Source organism: Alosa alosa, chromosome 9 (genome assembly GCF_017589495.1).
Source record: "Alosa alosa isolate M-15738 ecotype Scorff River chromosome 9, AALO_Geno_1.1, whole genome shotgun sequence".
In the NCBI taxonomy this organism is placed as follows: domain Eukaryota; kingdom Metazoa; phylum Chordata; class Actinopteri; order Clupeiformes; family Clupeidae; genus Alosa; species Alosa alosa.
In genome coordinates this window covers 35,804,746-35,821,277 of record NC_063197.1, presented here as the reverse complement: position 1 = coordinate 35,821,277, position 16,532 = coordinate 35,804,746, and the positions used below count along the sequence as shown (strand labels likewise).

Below are 16,532 nucleotides of genomic sequence, written 5' to 3'. Positions count from 1 at the left end.
TTTCATCAGGGTCCTTTCCACAGGTGTATAAAATCAAGCACCTTGATTATCAATGCAGACTGCATGGTGCTTTGATTAATACACCTGTGTGGAAAAAAGGACCTGATGAAACCCATGAATTGTTCAGAAAAGAAGTTTATAGACAAGTGTGCTAGACTGCCCTATAGCCAACAATCCCCACTCTACCCTTTGGGAATTTAACTGTTGAATATGATAATTTTGGGTGTTAAATGTAGGTAAACCATGAAAAATCTACTTTTGGTTGGTCTCGATGCAGTTGGTCTTCTGAAAGTGTCACTCGGGCTCTGGTCTCTGCCCCCCATCACTAAACACACACACGCCTACACACACACACACACACACACACTACCTCTCATCATCAGACAAACACATACACACACACACACACACACCTACACACACACACACACACACACACACACACACTACCTCTCATCATCAGACAAACACATACACACACAAGCACACACTACCTCTCATCATCGGACAAATACACATACACGCTTACACACACACACACTACCTCTCATCATCAGACAAACACATACACACACACTACCTCTCATCATCAGACAGACACATATACACACACACACACGCCTATACACACACACACACACACACACACACACACACTACCTCTCATCATCAATCAGACAAACACATACACACACAAGCACACACTACCTCTCATCATCGGACAAATACACATACACGCTTTTACACACACACACACACACTTCTCATCATCAGACAGACACATACACACACACTACTTCTCATCATCAGACAGACACATACACACACACACACACGCACACACACACACACACACTACCTCTCATCATCAGACAAACACATACACACACACACACACGCCTACTACACACACACACACACACACACACTACCTCTCATCATCAGACAAACACATACACACACAAGCACACACTACCTCTCATCATCGGACAAATACACATACACACTTTTACACACACACACACAGATGCCTACACACACACACACACACAACCTCTCAACATCAGACAAACACATACACCAAACGCCTACACACACACACACACTACCTCTCAACATCAGACAAACACATACACCAAACGCCTACACACACACACACACACACACACACATACATACACACGCCTACACACATACACACACACACACTACCTCTCAACATCAGACAAACACATACACCAAACGCCTACACACACACATACATACACACACATACACACACACACACACACGCCTACACACACACACACACTACCTCTCAACATCAGACAAACACATACACCAAACGCCTACACACACACACACACACACATACATACACACGCCTACACACACATACACACGCCTACACACACACACACACACTACCTCTCAACATCAGACAAACACATACACCAAACGCCTACACACCCTGACTGCCTTCTTATCACCGCAGATGAGAGAGACACACACACACACACACAGGTCATGTTGAGCCTGCGGCAGGTTTATCTGGTCTTCAGTAGTTTACATGAATCTTATCAGCGTCCCTTTGATTCCTGCTTTGTGATTAGTGTATCAGTGCTACTGGTAGGAGAGCTGTGTGTGTGTGTGTGTGTGTGTGTGTCTAACCTGTGGTGATGATGAGGGAGAGGGCAGAGACGGAGGCAGACTTGGGCACCCTGTGCTTGTCGGGGGTGTCGAGCTGGTTGCCATAGCGCCGTGAGCTGCCCTGTTCCCTTGGAGACGAGTGTTTGGCCCCGGTGCTGCTGCTCCGGATCCTGATGCGGTGCAGGTTAGACACACCCCCTTCTGCTGGAGCCACCACACACACACACACACACACACCAGGGTATATACAGGTTAGACACAACCCCTTCTGCTGGAGCCACACACACACACACACGCATACCAGGGTATATGCAGGTTAGACACAACCCCTTCTGCTGGAGCCACACACACACACACACACACATACCAGGGTATATGCAGGTTAGACACACCCCCTTCTGCTGGAGCCACACACACACACACACACACACACGCACAACACACACGCACCACACACACACACACACACACACACACACACACCAGGGTATATACAGGTTAGACACACCCCCTTCTGCTGGAGCCACACACACACACACACACACACACGCACGCACACACACACACACACGCACGCACGCACACACACACGCACGCACACACACACACACACACACACGCACACACACACACACACACACACACGCATACCAGGGTATATACAGGTTAGACACAACCCCTTCTGCTGGAGCAACACACACACACACACACGCGATACCAGGGTATATGCAGGTTAGACACAACCCCTTCTGCTGGAGCAACACACACACACACACACACACGCATACCAGGGTATATGCAGGTTAGACACAACCCCTTCTGCTGGAGCAACACACACACACACACACGCACATACCAGGGTATATACAGGTTAGACACAACCCCTTCTGCTGGAGCAACACACACACACACACACACGCATACCAGGGTATATACAGGTTAGACACAACCCCTTCTGCTGGAGCAACACACACACACGCATACCAGGGTATATACAGGTTAGACACAACCCCTTCTGCTGGAGCAACACACACACACACACACACGCATACCAGGGTATATACAGGTTAGACACAACCCTTCTGCTGGAGCCACACACACACACACACACACGCATACCAGGGTATATACAGGTTAGACACAACCCCTTCTGCTGGAGCCACACACACACACACACACACACGCATACCAGGGTATATACAGGTTAGACACAACCCTTCTGCTGGAGCCACACACACACACACACACACACATACCAGGGTATATACAGGTTAGACACAACCCTTCTGCTGGAGCACACACACACACACACACACACACGCATACCAGGGTATATACAGGTTAGACACAACCCCTTCTGCTGGAGCCACACACACACACACACACACATACCAGGGTATATACTGGTTAGACACAACCCCTTCTGCTGGAGCCACACACGACGCGACGACGACGCGACGCGACGACGCACGCCATCGCGACGCGACGCACACACGCACACACCAGGGTATATACAGAAATCCTGAAGTGAAATTCAATACCTTTAAATCCTTTTTTTAACACCTTCTCAAAAAATGTAAAAGCTCAACACCAGTTAGTTTTAACGGCGAAACCTTTCTTAGCCAAATCTGAAGCAATTATTTAAAATATCTCTGCGGTGTATGCATGAAATTAATTGATATGGAATAGGAATGGGCATGATTAATCGATCGATAGTTGACCCGGGACAATATAACGATAACGTTAGTTCACTGCAAACACTGCGATGTAATAGTAGGGCTATCAGTGAACGAGCAATAGAAGACATTGTTTCATTTAACTCAATGAAATAAGAGCTCTCTTAATATTTTATATTGTTATTGGTTTAATACCTTTGTTGTCAATGAAAAGTCGCTGTCCTACACCATGGGTCTCCAACATCGCCGCCTCAAGCTCAGTCACTTTGCCGGGGCCCCTTCTTGAGCTTGCATTGAAGCAGTAGGCCTAGGCTACTACATTTAAACACAATTGGTGCTATGACTGAGGCATTCCAGCCTACGAATTTAATGGGTAAATCATGAAATTCAAACTCAACTTAGGGGCTACTTGGCTACGCAATAAGGTTTCCATTACAGCACAGCGCACGTTTCGAATGAATGAAATATTGCCTTGTCTCGCAATAAACAGCGGGTGAAAATCCCGACTCTTTCAACAACATGAAATATAATAGTGAGCCATCAAATAACCCCTTAGATTGCAGTGCCTTATCAGTCCCAACATTGAGCAAATCAATATAACCAAACTGTCCAAAAAGTAAATTAAATCCCAAACCAAACGGAAAATCTTCTGCTTTTTGATAGCTTATATGCCATATCCGATATGCCAAAACCCCCGATGTCCTCACAATAAAGCATTATAGAAATAAAGGTACAGTAAATAATGAGGTAAATAAAAGACCCCGGCCATAATTTGAGGATTTACAGTAGTTATTTTTTTATGAGGCCTTGTTAAATAGCCTAATTAATTGTTAGCCTCTCTCTCACCCTCTTTCTACACTCCGTGTCTTGTTTTGAGTTACATTTTGAGAAAATCAAAACATAATAATGCTTAGATCTGACAGGTTAAGTTATTGTTTAACATGATTCTTTTTTATAATTTATTATTTTGGAACAAAGCGAGGGTCTCTGTTTAATCTGAGCTCGTGATTCCGCTTGCTTTTTAGAGCAATCGCATGGCTTTAGCCTTAACGAACGACCAGTTTAGAAGATCTCATCGAGGAAAAACATGCTGTATTTTTGTATTTTCATTGCATTTTTAAATTGATAAAAAGTTAAATAAATAATGAATTTTAATATAGGCCTAGAAATATTAATGATTAATCAATAGTCGATCGTTAATTCTCCCGACGAATGCCCATCCCTAATATGGAATTTCAGTTCATACTCATCTGATCCTAAATCGGTCCGATTTGCTATTTTTCGTAATAATGTGGAGATTTTGAATGACTGCACCTATTAAACTCTGGTGGAGACCAGAAGTGTTTAAATGCAACAGAAGCCGCACACACGCACGCACGCACACACACACACACACACGCACACACACGCACACACGCACGGGTCGTCACCTTCGTCGTCGGTGGACAGGGCGAAGCGTGGCATGGTCTCCAGGCTGTGTGTGCTGCTGATGACCAGTGGACTGGTGCTGCGCTCGGACTGGGAGGAGCCAGAAGAGGCCCGCACACGCAGACTACGTGAGAGAGAGAGAGAGAAGGGTCAGCACACACGAACACACACTCACACACACACAGAGTCAGCACACGCAAACTACAGAGAGAGAGAGCAAGACAGACATAATAAAGACCGAGGTTCTATGGATGTTAAACGTTGGGGCCGTATATCTGAACGACATAACCGGTCATATGGAAGGCCGGTTGTTCTACTACTCCCCCCCCTAGTATTTCCTCGGGACATTATGTAAATGTAGCCTAGAAATCTAGACGCACCTTAGCGGCAGCAAATTAAATTTGCTGCCAGGGCAAGTCTAGCAACTCTCCGTTGGCTTGTGAGCTCGAAAAATTAAACTTCTATCAGGCCAATCAAATCGTGTATAGAGTCGTTGGGCAGGCTTAACATAATGATTGATGGCAACAGTTTGGCTTGAATTCCCTGCTACTTGAAAACAAATAAGATAATGTTGCTGTTGGCGAACAGTGTGACACGAGTTAAGCTTTTATTAAGTTGGCAAAAGCTTGAACTAGCCAAATCTCTCCGCTAGTGGGAAACGCATGGGACTCATAGCGCTGAAAAGGCAGACAGTAACAGGAGTATTTAATAAATTGTTAGCCAACACGGTCGGTTTTCTGTTCATTGATAGCCTTCTCATGACCTCACTGCTGAGCTCGCTGATATTTGTTGGGCATAAATATGCCTAGAGAAAATGAAAACGAAGAAAACCCAACTTTATTCAAAGCTCACGTAAATGCAATAGACACATGGGGAGAGGATGCTTTTGGAAAAAATAAACCATGAAAAAACGAACCACTTCACTGTTATGTTAGTATTTTGTTTGTTGCTTAAAAAACGCTTGTATATGATGGCCTTGAAGTCTTGAGTTAGCCTACTGAATTGGCTGGTACCATAAAGTTCGTGCATGCTCGCTCTCTCCAACACAAACCAGATTTGGGGTTCCATAGCCAAGTAATTCTGCTACATAACGTTGAAAACAGATAAATGTGTTTATTCGAAGCACACATACAAATACTGGTCAATTTCAAGTGCCCACTTACTTGACTACTTGAAGTATTAGCCTACGCACAATAGATTTTTCTTCTTTAGCCTGCATAATGCATACACTTTGTAAACAAACAGCAGCTGTGACAGGCAGCGGCCGCACATATTCTCAAGCGCCATATCTCGCCTCTTGTGAACTCTACAAGCCCCACCCCTCACTCGACAACCACATGGAGATTCTGTAAATGCGTGTGTATGTCGTTCACACATAGGTCCGTATAAGGTCAGTATAAGGTCCGCAGGTTAGCATCATATCTGAATCATCCAAAGGGTAGGACCTCCATTTGACAAACCTCGGCATATACTCCTGAAAGCGCTTAGAGAGAGAGGGGGGGAGAGAGGGAGAGAGAAGGAGGGAGAGGGGTCAGCACACGCAAACTACAGAGAGACAGAGAGAGAGAGAGGGAGAGAGAGAGAGACAGAGAGGGAGAGAGAGAGATAGGGAGAGAGAGAGAGGGAGAGGGAGAGAGAGAAAGAGATGGAGAGAGAGAGAGGAGAGGGAGGGAGAGAGAGAGGAAGAGAGAGAGAGAGACAGAGAGAGGGGCGGGGGTCAGCACTCACTCACTCACTCTGAGTGTGTTTAACTGACCTGGCTCTCTGAGCGGAGAGCCTGTGTTCGTCCCCTGCGTGGCGCTGTGTGTGTGTGTCTGCAGGGGACGGGGCCCTGGGCTCCTCTTTGTCCTCGCTGGGGCTGCGGTCCGTAGAGAAGCTCAGGTTACACGGGGTCGCCAGATGCTCCGAGCTGCTGTACACCTGAGAGCACACACACACACACACACACGACGCGGACACATCGACGACACGACACACGACGCGACGGACACACACGACGCACGACACACGCACGCACACACACACACACACACACACACACACACACACACACACACACACGGACGATGCACGACGCACACGCACACGCATCGCTACAACCACACACGCATTCCACAATAACACACACACCGCACACACACACGATGCACGCACACACACACCACACACACACACCACACGTGTGACCATATATGATAATACAATAGCGTGAGTTTATATATCTTATACCCTATTTGTCACGGTTACTTATAGATGTGATAGTGTAACGATAAACATGAGACTTTCAGCGGGGGCACGGAACTTAAATTGATCCACGGTAGTTTAAGCTACACTTAAACAGACAAAACATTCTAATATGAAAATGTAGATGCAATTGTTGTAAAATGGTGCAGCTCCTTTAAGAAAGCCCCGCGCAGGGATGGAAAGAAGCGAGGGGATGTGTGTTAGAACTTAGATGCGTTGTGGAAAAAAGTAAGCGTGCTGTTGAGACTGGAGCAAGTCATATTCAAAATAATGCAAAAAATAAATCCGGGCAGATAAAACCAATTCCTCATTCATTTGCAACCGCAGCATGCCTGCTTGTCGACGCTCAAAGGAAAAAGATATCAAAGCACCTTTATGTTAGAATGTAACACATTTTTTTTTAAACAGCTGGACCATCTATAAAAAGCATTTTTTTCTTTTCTTTTTTGAGCACGTCCGAGATCAGGACATAACGACTGGATAGGCTCGAGATATAATTCCAAAGGGGGGCAGATTTTAAGGCCTACTGCACTTAAAACTTAAAAGATTGAACGAAGCTTCCCGGAAATTTGAAATTGGCGATCAGTGACTGGCATCGGGTGAAGCTTTTTTCGAAGTTGAACAGGCTATTAAAAAACTATTTGCGCACCTAAATGTCACAGGAGAGACTGGGCTCTCCCTTCTATGAATTGAAAAAGGCGTTATGCTACCTGCAAACTGGCCAATGATTTCATTGCTGAGTTTGCGGCAAAGCAAGAAAATGTTTTTTCAGAGTCAGGATATGGCGAGTCAGTCATTTATTTGTCCAATGTTAGCCTACAGACCAGTTTCCATAGTGCACATCTTATCAACAGTTTGAATGTCGTGTGTGTTTCTGCTCATTGACAAATACCGTTCAGCACAATGATTCATGCCCAATTAATTTCCCCTGTTAAAGTGTTCGACTTTGTTACACTATTTGGTTTCGTGATGTAACGTCTCGTGAAAGTGGTCTACACATTCCGGGATGGATTTCTTTTAAGAGACTGAAGCAACGAGCAGACAAGTAAGGGTAAGCGAGCAAGCAAGCACTTAAAGTCGGTGTTTTGAGGTCGCGCAGCATATCTGTGAATTGCCGTCAGAACCTTTATCGTCTTCCTCCCGTGCGTTCTAAAGGATTATGAACATTCCGATTCATCGAACTGCTTTAAGAGTGAGCTATTGAGATTGCATTGAAATTGCAGTTTGCATTGATTCATATTTGAATGTTGAATGAATTAATTTATTGTTGTAGCCTATTGCACATGATCTGCGTTGAATTCTAATTAAGTCTGTTTCTACTGAATTGCCTGTTTTGTCTACATTTAAAGTTTTTCTTGATATTACATTGCAGTTTAGTCCAATACAAATTTGTGCTTGTAGACTATTGCAATTCGGAAGTTTATCTATAAATTCACATCAATCTTATCTTGTTATAATAAGGTTAATGCTCAAACACTTTATTATATTGTAGCTTACTGTAGTGCTACATACTGATACAACATCACAGCATTTTAATAACAAATTAGTTTTATTTCATGCACAATTATTATAACATACAGAAAGTTAAAAATGTCAGACACTAGTGAAACCACATTAAAGTACACAAAAGAAAAGGCAGATCTTCCTGTCCAAGAAGACTTAAACAAGGGACCGATTGATGAGAATGCACAAGCTGAAGATTTGGTGCAAGTTCATTGCAGTATACAGACTGGAAGATGTCCTTTCACACCTTAATTGATCGCAAGAACTTGCCAGCTCAAGAAAAACTCTTCTTTCTGCGAAAGTATGTAGGAGGCGTAGCTAAGAGAGCTATCGAAGGATACTCCTTAGTCGGAACAGAGGATGCCTACTGTGCTGCGTGGGGCATACTTGATGACCGCTTTGGAAATTCCTTTATAGTTGGCAAAGCATATAGAGACAAGATACAGTCATGGCATAAGATTTACTCTAAAGATAGCAAAGATCTTAGTGAGTTTGCTGATTTCTTAACCAGTGTCACAACTGCCATGCCTTATGTTCAGGGCTTGCAAACGCTAAACGACTGTGTTGAAATCCAGAGAATTGCAGCCAAGCTGCCTGACTGGATGAGCTCCCGTTGGAACAGAACAGCTACAGTTTTCCAAGATGAACACAATGCCTTTCCTGACTTCAAGTCGTTTGTTCAGTTTCTCAACAAAGAGGCCAGAATCGCCTGTAACCCCATTACCTCACTCCAAGCATTGAAGTCCACGGAACAAGAAAACTTTAGACAGAGTGATCCAGATCACAAGCTTCACAGAAATCGTAACTCTACTGCTAAAACTTTCACCACAAGTTCAAGTGAGAAGACCAACCCTGTGTGTGTGTTTTGTAAAAGGCATGGACATTCTTTGCACAAATGCAGGAAGTTCATGGAAAAGCCAGTTGAAGAGCGAGTGAAGTTTGTCCATTCTGAGAAATTATGCTTCGGTTGTCTCAAGATTGGGCATAGCTCCAAGCACTGTATCTCCAGAAGTGTCTGTGAGAAATGTAAAAAACGTCATCCAACCTGTCTACATCAAGACCGGGGGAAAACCCCAAGACTTGAAGGTCGTCAGATGCAGTCTGCTGTCAGCCAGGGATCTGCAGAAAGTAAATGTGAGCAACCCAATAACTATCTAGAGACGCAGCTAGCAACTTCCAACAAGGTCATTCAATATGACAGAAACAACCACACGTCATCAATTCTCCCTGTGTACGTGTCAACAGCAGCTAATCCTGAGGAAGAGATTTTGGTGTACGCCTTGCTCGACACTCAGAGCGACACTACCTTTATTCTGAAGGATATAGCTGATCGGTTGCATGTAAAGCAAGATCCTGTGAGGCTCAAGATCTCCACAATCACATCAAGGACAATGGTTGTGTCAAGCAATAAGTTGTATGGACTACAAGTAAGAGGTTTGAGGTCTGAAGAAAGAATCAACATTCCAGTTACATACACTAGAGAATATATACCTGCAAATAAATCTGACATACCAACCTGTAAGACTGCAAAAGGTTGGCCTCATTTAGAACACCTAGCTGATGAGATGGCACCTGAACTCGATTGTGAAGTAGGATTGCTGATCGGTTATAACTGTCTCCAAGTCTTGCTTCCCAGAAATGTGGTCAGTGGCAAGGAAGGTCAACCGTTTGCTCAGAAATCTGTGTTGGGGTGGAGCATTATTGGCTACAGCAACCTTGACAATGAGTTTGCAGATGAAATTGGGATCAGTCATCGAATCATCTCAAGAGAAGTCTTTTCAGCCACTCGATCACCTCAACCACTTAAGTCTGAAGTCCACTTTGTGTATCGAACTAAAGTGAAAGAAATGCTTACCCCAGCGGACATGTTGAAGATCTTTGAGTCAGATTTCACAGAAAGGACTGGTGAAGATGTAGCCATGTCTCAGGAGGACCTTCGTTTTTTGGCCAAACTGAAACAGGGCATCAAGCAAAAGAATGATGGCCATTTTGAGATGCTGCTGCCCTTTAAAGAGGAAAGACCAGCTCTGCCAAACAACATAACTTGTGCTGAACACCGGCTCCAGTGCTTGAAGAGACGCTTCAGGAAAGATGAACAATACTTCAAAGATTACAGGGCCTTTATGATGGACATCATTGCTCGTGGCGATGCAGAAAAGATTCATGATGGAGAGATTAACAGTCAGCCTGCCTGGTACATCCCGCATCATGGAGTTCATCACCCTCAGAAGCCTGGCAAGATCCGGGTGGTTTTTGACTGCTCCGCCAGATTTAAGGGCACATGCCTGAATGAACATCTATTGACTGGGCCAGACCTCACAAACACCCTCATAGGAGTCCTGTGTCGTTTCCGCAAGGGTCAAGTAGCCATGATGTGCGATGTGGAACGCATGTTTCATCAGTTTCATGTTGCCCAAGAAGATCAAGACTACCTCCGGTTCTTGTGGTGGGAAGGTGGTGAGCTGGAAGCACGACCATCAGTATTCCGCATGCGTGTTCATCTCTTTGGAGCTGCCTCCTCGCCTGGATGCGCAAACTTTGGATTTAAGCATCTCGCTGCTCAAGGTGAGGGTGAGTTCAGTCAAGCCGCTGCAAGGTTCATCCAACGCAACTTTTATGTCGACGATGGTTTGACAAGTGTTGAAAGTGACACAGAGGCCATTCAGCTCGTGAGAGAAGCCAGAGACCTCTGCAAGTCTGGTAAGCTTCACTTGCACAAGTTCGTCTCCAACAGCAAGCAGGTGATTGCCTCTCTTCCAACAGAAGAGTGCGTGGAAAGTGCTGCTGACTTGAGCCTCGACTTAGGACAGGCCAAGGTAGAACGGGCACGGAGTACAGTGGTGTGTGGCATCTGACACATTCCAGTTCAGAGTAACTGTAAAGGAAAACCCATTCACCAGAAGAGGTGTTCTTTCCACAGTGGCTTCAATTTTTGACCCGCTAGGGTTTGTGGCACCCTTCATTCTGATTGGGAAAAGGATCCTGCAAGCCATGTGTATAAGGTAGGCTGGGATGAGCCGCTTCCAGAAGACCTCAAGCCGCACTGGGAGGTCTGGCTCCGTGATCTTTTAGACTTGTCCACAATAAAGGTATCACGTTGCTATGTGCCACCAGTATGTAAAGATGTCCAGTGTTATGAATTGCACAATTTCTCTGATGCCAGTGTGACCGGTTATGGAGTCTGCTCTTACCTCAGGACAGTGACTGTGAACGGGGAGGTACATTGCACACTCGTAATGGGGAAGGCAAGAGTGGCCCCAACGAAGGTGACAACCATCCCGAGACTGGAGCTCTCAGCAGCTGTTGTTGCCACCAGAACAGGTGATCTGCTTAGAAGAGAACTGGAGTTGGATCAGCTCAGTCAGTTCTACTGGACTGATTCTAAAGTTGTTCTGGGCTATATTAATAACGAGGCAAGACGGTTTCAAGTCTTTGTAGCCAATAGGATTCAGCAGATCAAATCCAGCACAGAACCTTGTCAATGGAGGTATGTGGCCACAGAACATAATCCAGCTGACCATGCATCCCGTGGGCTCACAGCAAAGGAACTTATGGAGTCTAACTGGTTCACTGGGCAGAGTTTTCTGTGGCAAAGAGAACTCTCCAAAGATGAGGTCAAGGCAGAAGTAAGTGATGGCGACCCAGAGCTCAGAAGGGCCTAGTGTTAATTTCATCAGACGAGACGAGAGGAAATATGTTCGTCAACAACCTTTTTTTTTCATGACTAAGACGAGATGATGACGAGACGGCAGTAATCTCATGAAACACTGACTAAGACTATCTTAAGAAGCATTATTGTTGACGAAAAAAGACGAGACTAAAATGTTTTGCATGAAATAAAAACTAAGATAAAATCTCTCTTCATTTTCATCTACAAAATGAAGACAGAATATCTAGCTGTTACGTTTTCAAAATATTCCAAATAAGTTCATAATGCTAACAGCTTTCCTGTAGGCTAGTCGTGCTGTTGCTGCAACCCTGTGGCTGCAACACACGAAACTATATGGAACAAGAACACTGGAGATTTCTGCCAGAGTTAGCAAGCTAACTACCTAAGCTTTATGCCACAATGCTACATACCCAGAAGTTGAAGCTTCTCTCATACAAATTAACATCCCCCAGAATGTCCATACGAAAATGTTCATCATGTAATGTCAACTATTTAACTAGTTAGACTGATGATGCAAAGTTTGCTAGCAAGTAAGCTAATATGGAAAGTTAAGCTAGCAAAGTTAGCTATGGCTAAGATGAAGAGTCTGTTTGAGGAATGTGTTGTGTTTGGGTGTATATCGCCATCTACCCAGGTGAGGAGTAAAACATTAATACTTTGGTCTCGACAGTGTTTCTCAAACTTTTTCAGTTTCAGGACCATAAGTAACCCTAGCTAAAAAAAAAAAGATTAGACCTACTTCAACAGTAGCCTATAATTAGTCTACACTATAGGCCTACTCACTGAACCACCTTGCTTATTGTCTTTGCACTTTGCTTTATTGTGTGGATTCATACTGTATGATTTAAACTGGCATATCTTACATAGACAGTGTTGCAGAACTGTTTTTACATACAAGTTGGTTCAATATTGTAAACAACTCATCTTTATTATATTTTACCACGTCTGCTCGCGGACCACTTGGGATAGCTTGCGGACACTAGTGATTTCCTGACCACACTTTGAGAAACACTGGTCTACGAATATGACAGTGGTCCAGTCGAATCTTTTACTGTCTATGGTCAAATCCCAGCCGAGCTATAACTGTAGCTCGACTTACCTGTGCATGTAAACATACTGACTGACAAAAAATCAGAATGAGTAATTATAACAGGCGAGAGTAGCCCTGTGGACCACAATATTGTTGGGAAATTGAGATGTGTGAAACACTATTTGACTCAAATGGTAATCAGAAATAATTTGTTATAAAAAAAGACTAAAATGTGTTGACTAAAACTGACTAAGACTAAGATACCTTTAGTTTTCTTTTGACTAAAACTAGACTAAAATGGCCGAGACTTTTAATTGACTAAAACTTGACTAACAAAATGATATTTGAATGACTAAATATGACAAAGACTAAAAAGGACATTTCGTCACAAGACTAAGACTAAGAATAAATTAAAAATAGGTGACAAAATTAACACTAGAAGGGCCCAAGTCCTCACAACCAAAGTGACAGAGCAGACGCCTCTGTTGAATCGTTTGCAGAAGTTTTCAGACTGGGGAAGAATGGTGAAGGCCATAGCAAGACTGAAGTGCTGGGCAAGGAATGTAAAGGGGCTAGGAGAAAGATCAGAGTCTACAACACTTGATGAAAGGAAAGATGCTGAACTATTTATAATCCGCCTAGTCCAAGAAGACATTTTCAGTGGAGAAATCAAGGCTCTCAAAGAAAGGAAAGAAGTGAAATCAAACCAGCTCTCCAAGCTGCACAAGCTACGCCCATTTGTAGATGAGCCCAATATTCTGAGGGTGGGAGGAAGATTGACCAAAGCGGCACTCCATCCCCATGTCAAGTACCCTGCTATTCTTCCAAAGGGCCATCATGTGTCCCGGCTCCTCATAAAACATTTTCATGAGCGAATTTGCCATCAAGGTCGCGGCATGACAATGAACGAGATCCGATCCAAGGGCATTTGGATTCTGGGATGTAGCAGTGAAGTATCCTCAATCATCTACAAATGTGTAAAATGCAGGAAGTTTCGAAAAGGCACTCAAGAACAAGTTATGGCTAATCTACCGTCTGAAAGGTTAGACTACTCCTCCATTTACGTACAGTGGCATGGACTGTTTCGGACCATTCTATGTGAAGGATGGAAGAAGAGAATTGAAAAGATACGGCCTTCTATTCACTTGCATGTGTTCGAGAGCGGTTCATATTGAAGTACTTGACGACCTCAGTTCTGATGCATTCCTGAATGCTTTGCGCTGCCTTATTTCCATCCGTGGCAACGTAAGTCAACTTTGTAGCGATCAAGGCACTAACTTTGTTGGTGCAAAGAAAGAGTTCATGGACCTCATGAAAGGATTCACTCAAGAGCGCATGAAAGATCTGGGCTGTCGTTTCATCTTCAATCCACCTTCCTCCAGTCACATGGGTGGAGTCTGGGAACGACAGATCCGAACAGTGCGGAGTGTCTTGACAGCCATCTTGGATCAGTCTGCTAGAACCTTGGACAGCTCCTCACTGAGAACCTTCATGTATGAAGCCATGGCAATAGTAAATAGTCGACCCCTGACCTCTGAATTCTTAAATGATCCGTTGGCACCAGAGCCGTTGACGCCAAATCACATATTAACAATGAAGTCAGAGATTATCGCATCTCCACCTGGAGAGTTCTCTAGGGAAGATCTCTATCTGAAGAAGAGATGGAAGAGAGTCCAATTTTTAGCCAATGAATTCTGGGCGAGATGGAAGAGGGAGGATCTTTTGAATCTACAACAAAGGAGTAAGTGGAGTAAGAACCGTCGAGACACAAAGGTCAATGATGTCGTCCTACTTCAAGATGACCTGGCACCACCAAACCGTCGAGACACAAAGGTCAATGATGTCGTCCTACTTCAAGATGACCTGGCACCACCAAACCGTCGAGACACAAAGGTCAATGATGTCGTCCTACTTCAAGATGACCTGGCACCACCAAACCGTCGAGACACAAAGGTCAATGATGTCGTCCTACTTCAAGATGACCTGGCACCACCAAACCGTCGAGACACAAAGGTCAATGATGTCGTCCTACTTCAAGATGACCTGGCACCACGAAACCGTCGAGACACAAAGGTCAATGATGTCGTCCTACTTCAAGATGACCTGGCACCACCAAACCGTCGAGACACAAAGGTCAATGATGTCGTCCTACTTCAAGATGACCTGGCACCCGCAAACCGTCGAGACACAAAGGTCAATGATGTCGTCCTACTTCAAGATGACCTGGCACCACGAAACCGTCGAGACACAAAGGTCAATGATGTTGTCCTACTTCATGATGACCTGGCACCACGAAACCGTTGGAAACTTGTCAAGGTTGTTGAAGTCTTCCCGGGATCTGATGGGCGGGTCAGGAAGGTCAAACTTTTAGTCAGTGATGCAACACTAGATGGTAAATGTGCACGCACTACTAAGCCAGTGTATTTAGAAAGACCTGTACACAAAACAATATCTTTACTTGAGTCTGATTAAGGTGCGAGATTTCTAAATCACAGATTATGTTAATGCATTATATATCTTTGATATTCATGTGAAAAATTGTGTGTGTGTGAGTGAACTTACCTTGGGGTTTCCAGAATCACACTTATGTGATGGTGGGAGTGTAGCTGCAGCCATAGGAGTTTAATAGTTTCCACTCAGCCTTGCATATTTTGCACCAGCTTTGCATATTTTGCACCATCTTCGCATATTTGCACAATTAATATAATAATGCATTTTATTTTATATACCGTTGTAATGTACAGATTTATCTGAGATGTATTGATATTGTAATGATGTATTTGATTAACGTTGTAATATATTGAATGGACTCAATCTCCCATGATGCCTATATCGGTCACTTCCTGTCGATGTTTGAAACCTAATGAATGAGCTTGTGAGGCTACAAGGAGCTACCTGTTTGATGCGCTGCAAGTTTTTATACTTTCTAATGCTTACAAGAGTTACCTCAAGTTTTATAGTGCCTTATGTCCAACTCAACAACATCCTCTCTTGGTCTACAAGCCGGCAAAAGTGGTATGTTACGCTTTGTTTGGTTATTGTTTTAATAACGTTCAAGGTTGTGTTTGTGTTTATGAATGTATGATTGACTGTTGTATGTTTTGTCTTGTTTGTGTAGTTCTACGTTGTTTGTTGGAGAAAATAAACATCAGTGTTAAGAACCTGGCCTCGGATTTGTGACTAAGGGATGTTGCAAAAGACATCAAAAGACGCAATTAATCAGAAATAAATAATGTAATCTGCATCGCTTTATTTAACAAACTGCAAGCAACAAGAGGGTTGAGTTTGCTGTGAGGCCAAACCCAAGAGCAGAGCCTATCTGTTAAGGCAC

At 44.0% G+C, this 16,532-nt stretch overlaps 1 protein-coding gene across 1 annotated transcript in view; it reads right to left on the bottom strand.

Moving 5' to 3' along the window:
- mast3b (microtubule associated serine/threonine kinase 3b) overlaps positions 1 to 16,532 on the bottom strand; it is a 125,737-nt gene that overhangs the window by 15,673 nt on the left and 93,532 nt on the right. The window contains 3 exon segments of the mRNA XM_048252942.1: positions 1,672 to 1,854; positions 4,757 to 4,878; positions 6,511 to 6,674. Coding sequence (XP_048108899.1) covers positions 1,672 to 1,854; positions 4,757 to 4,878; positions 6,511 to 6,674 — 469 coding nt within the window.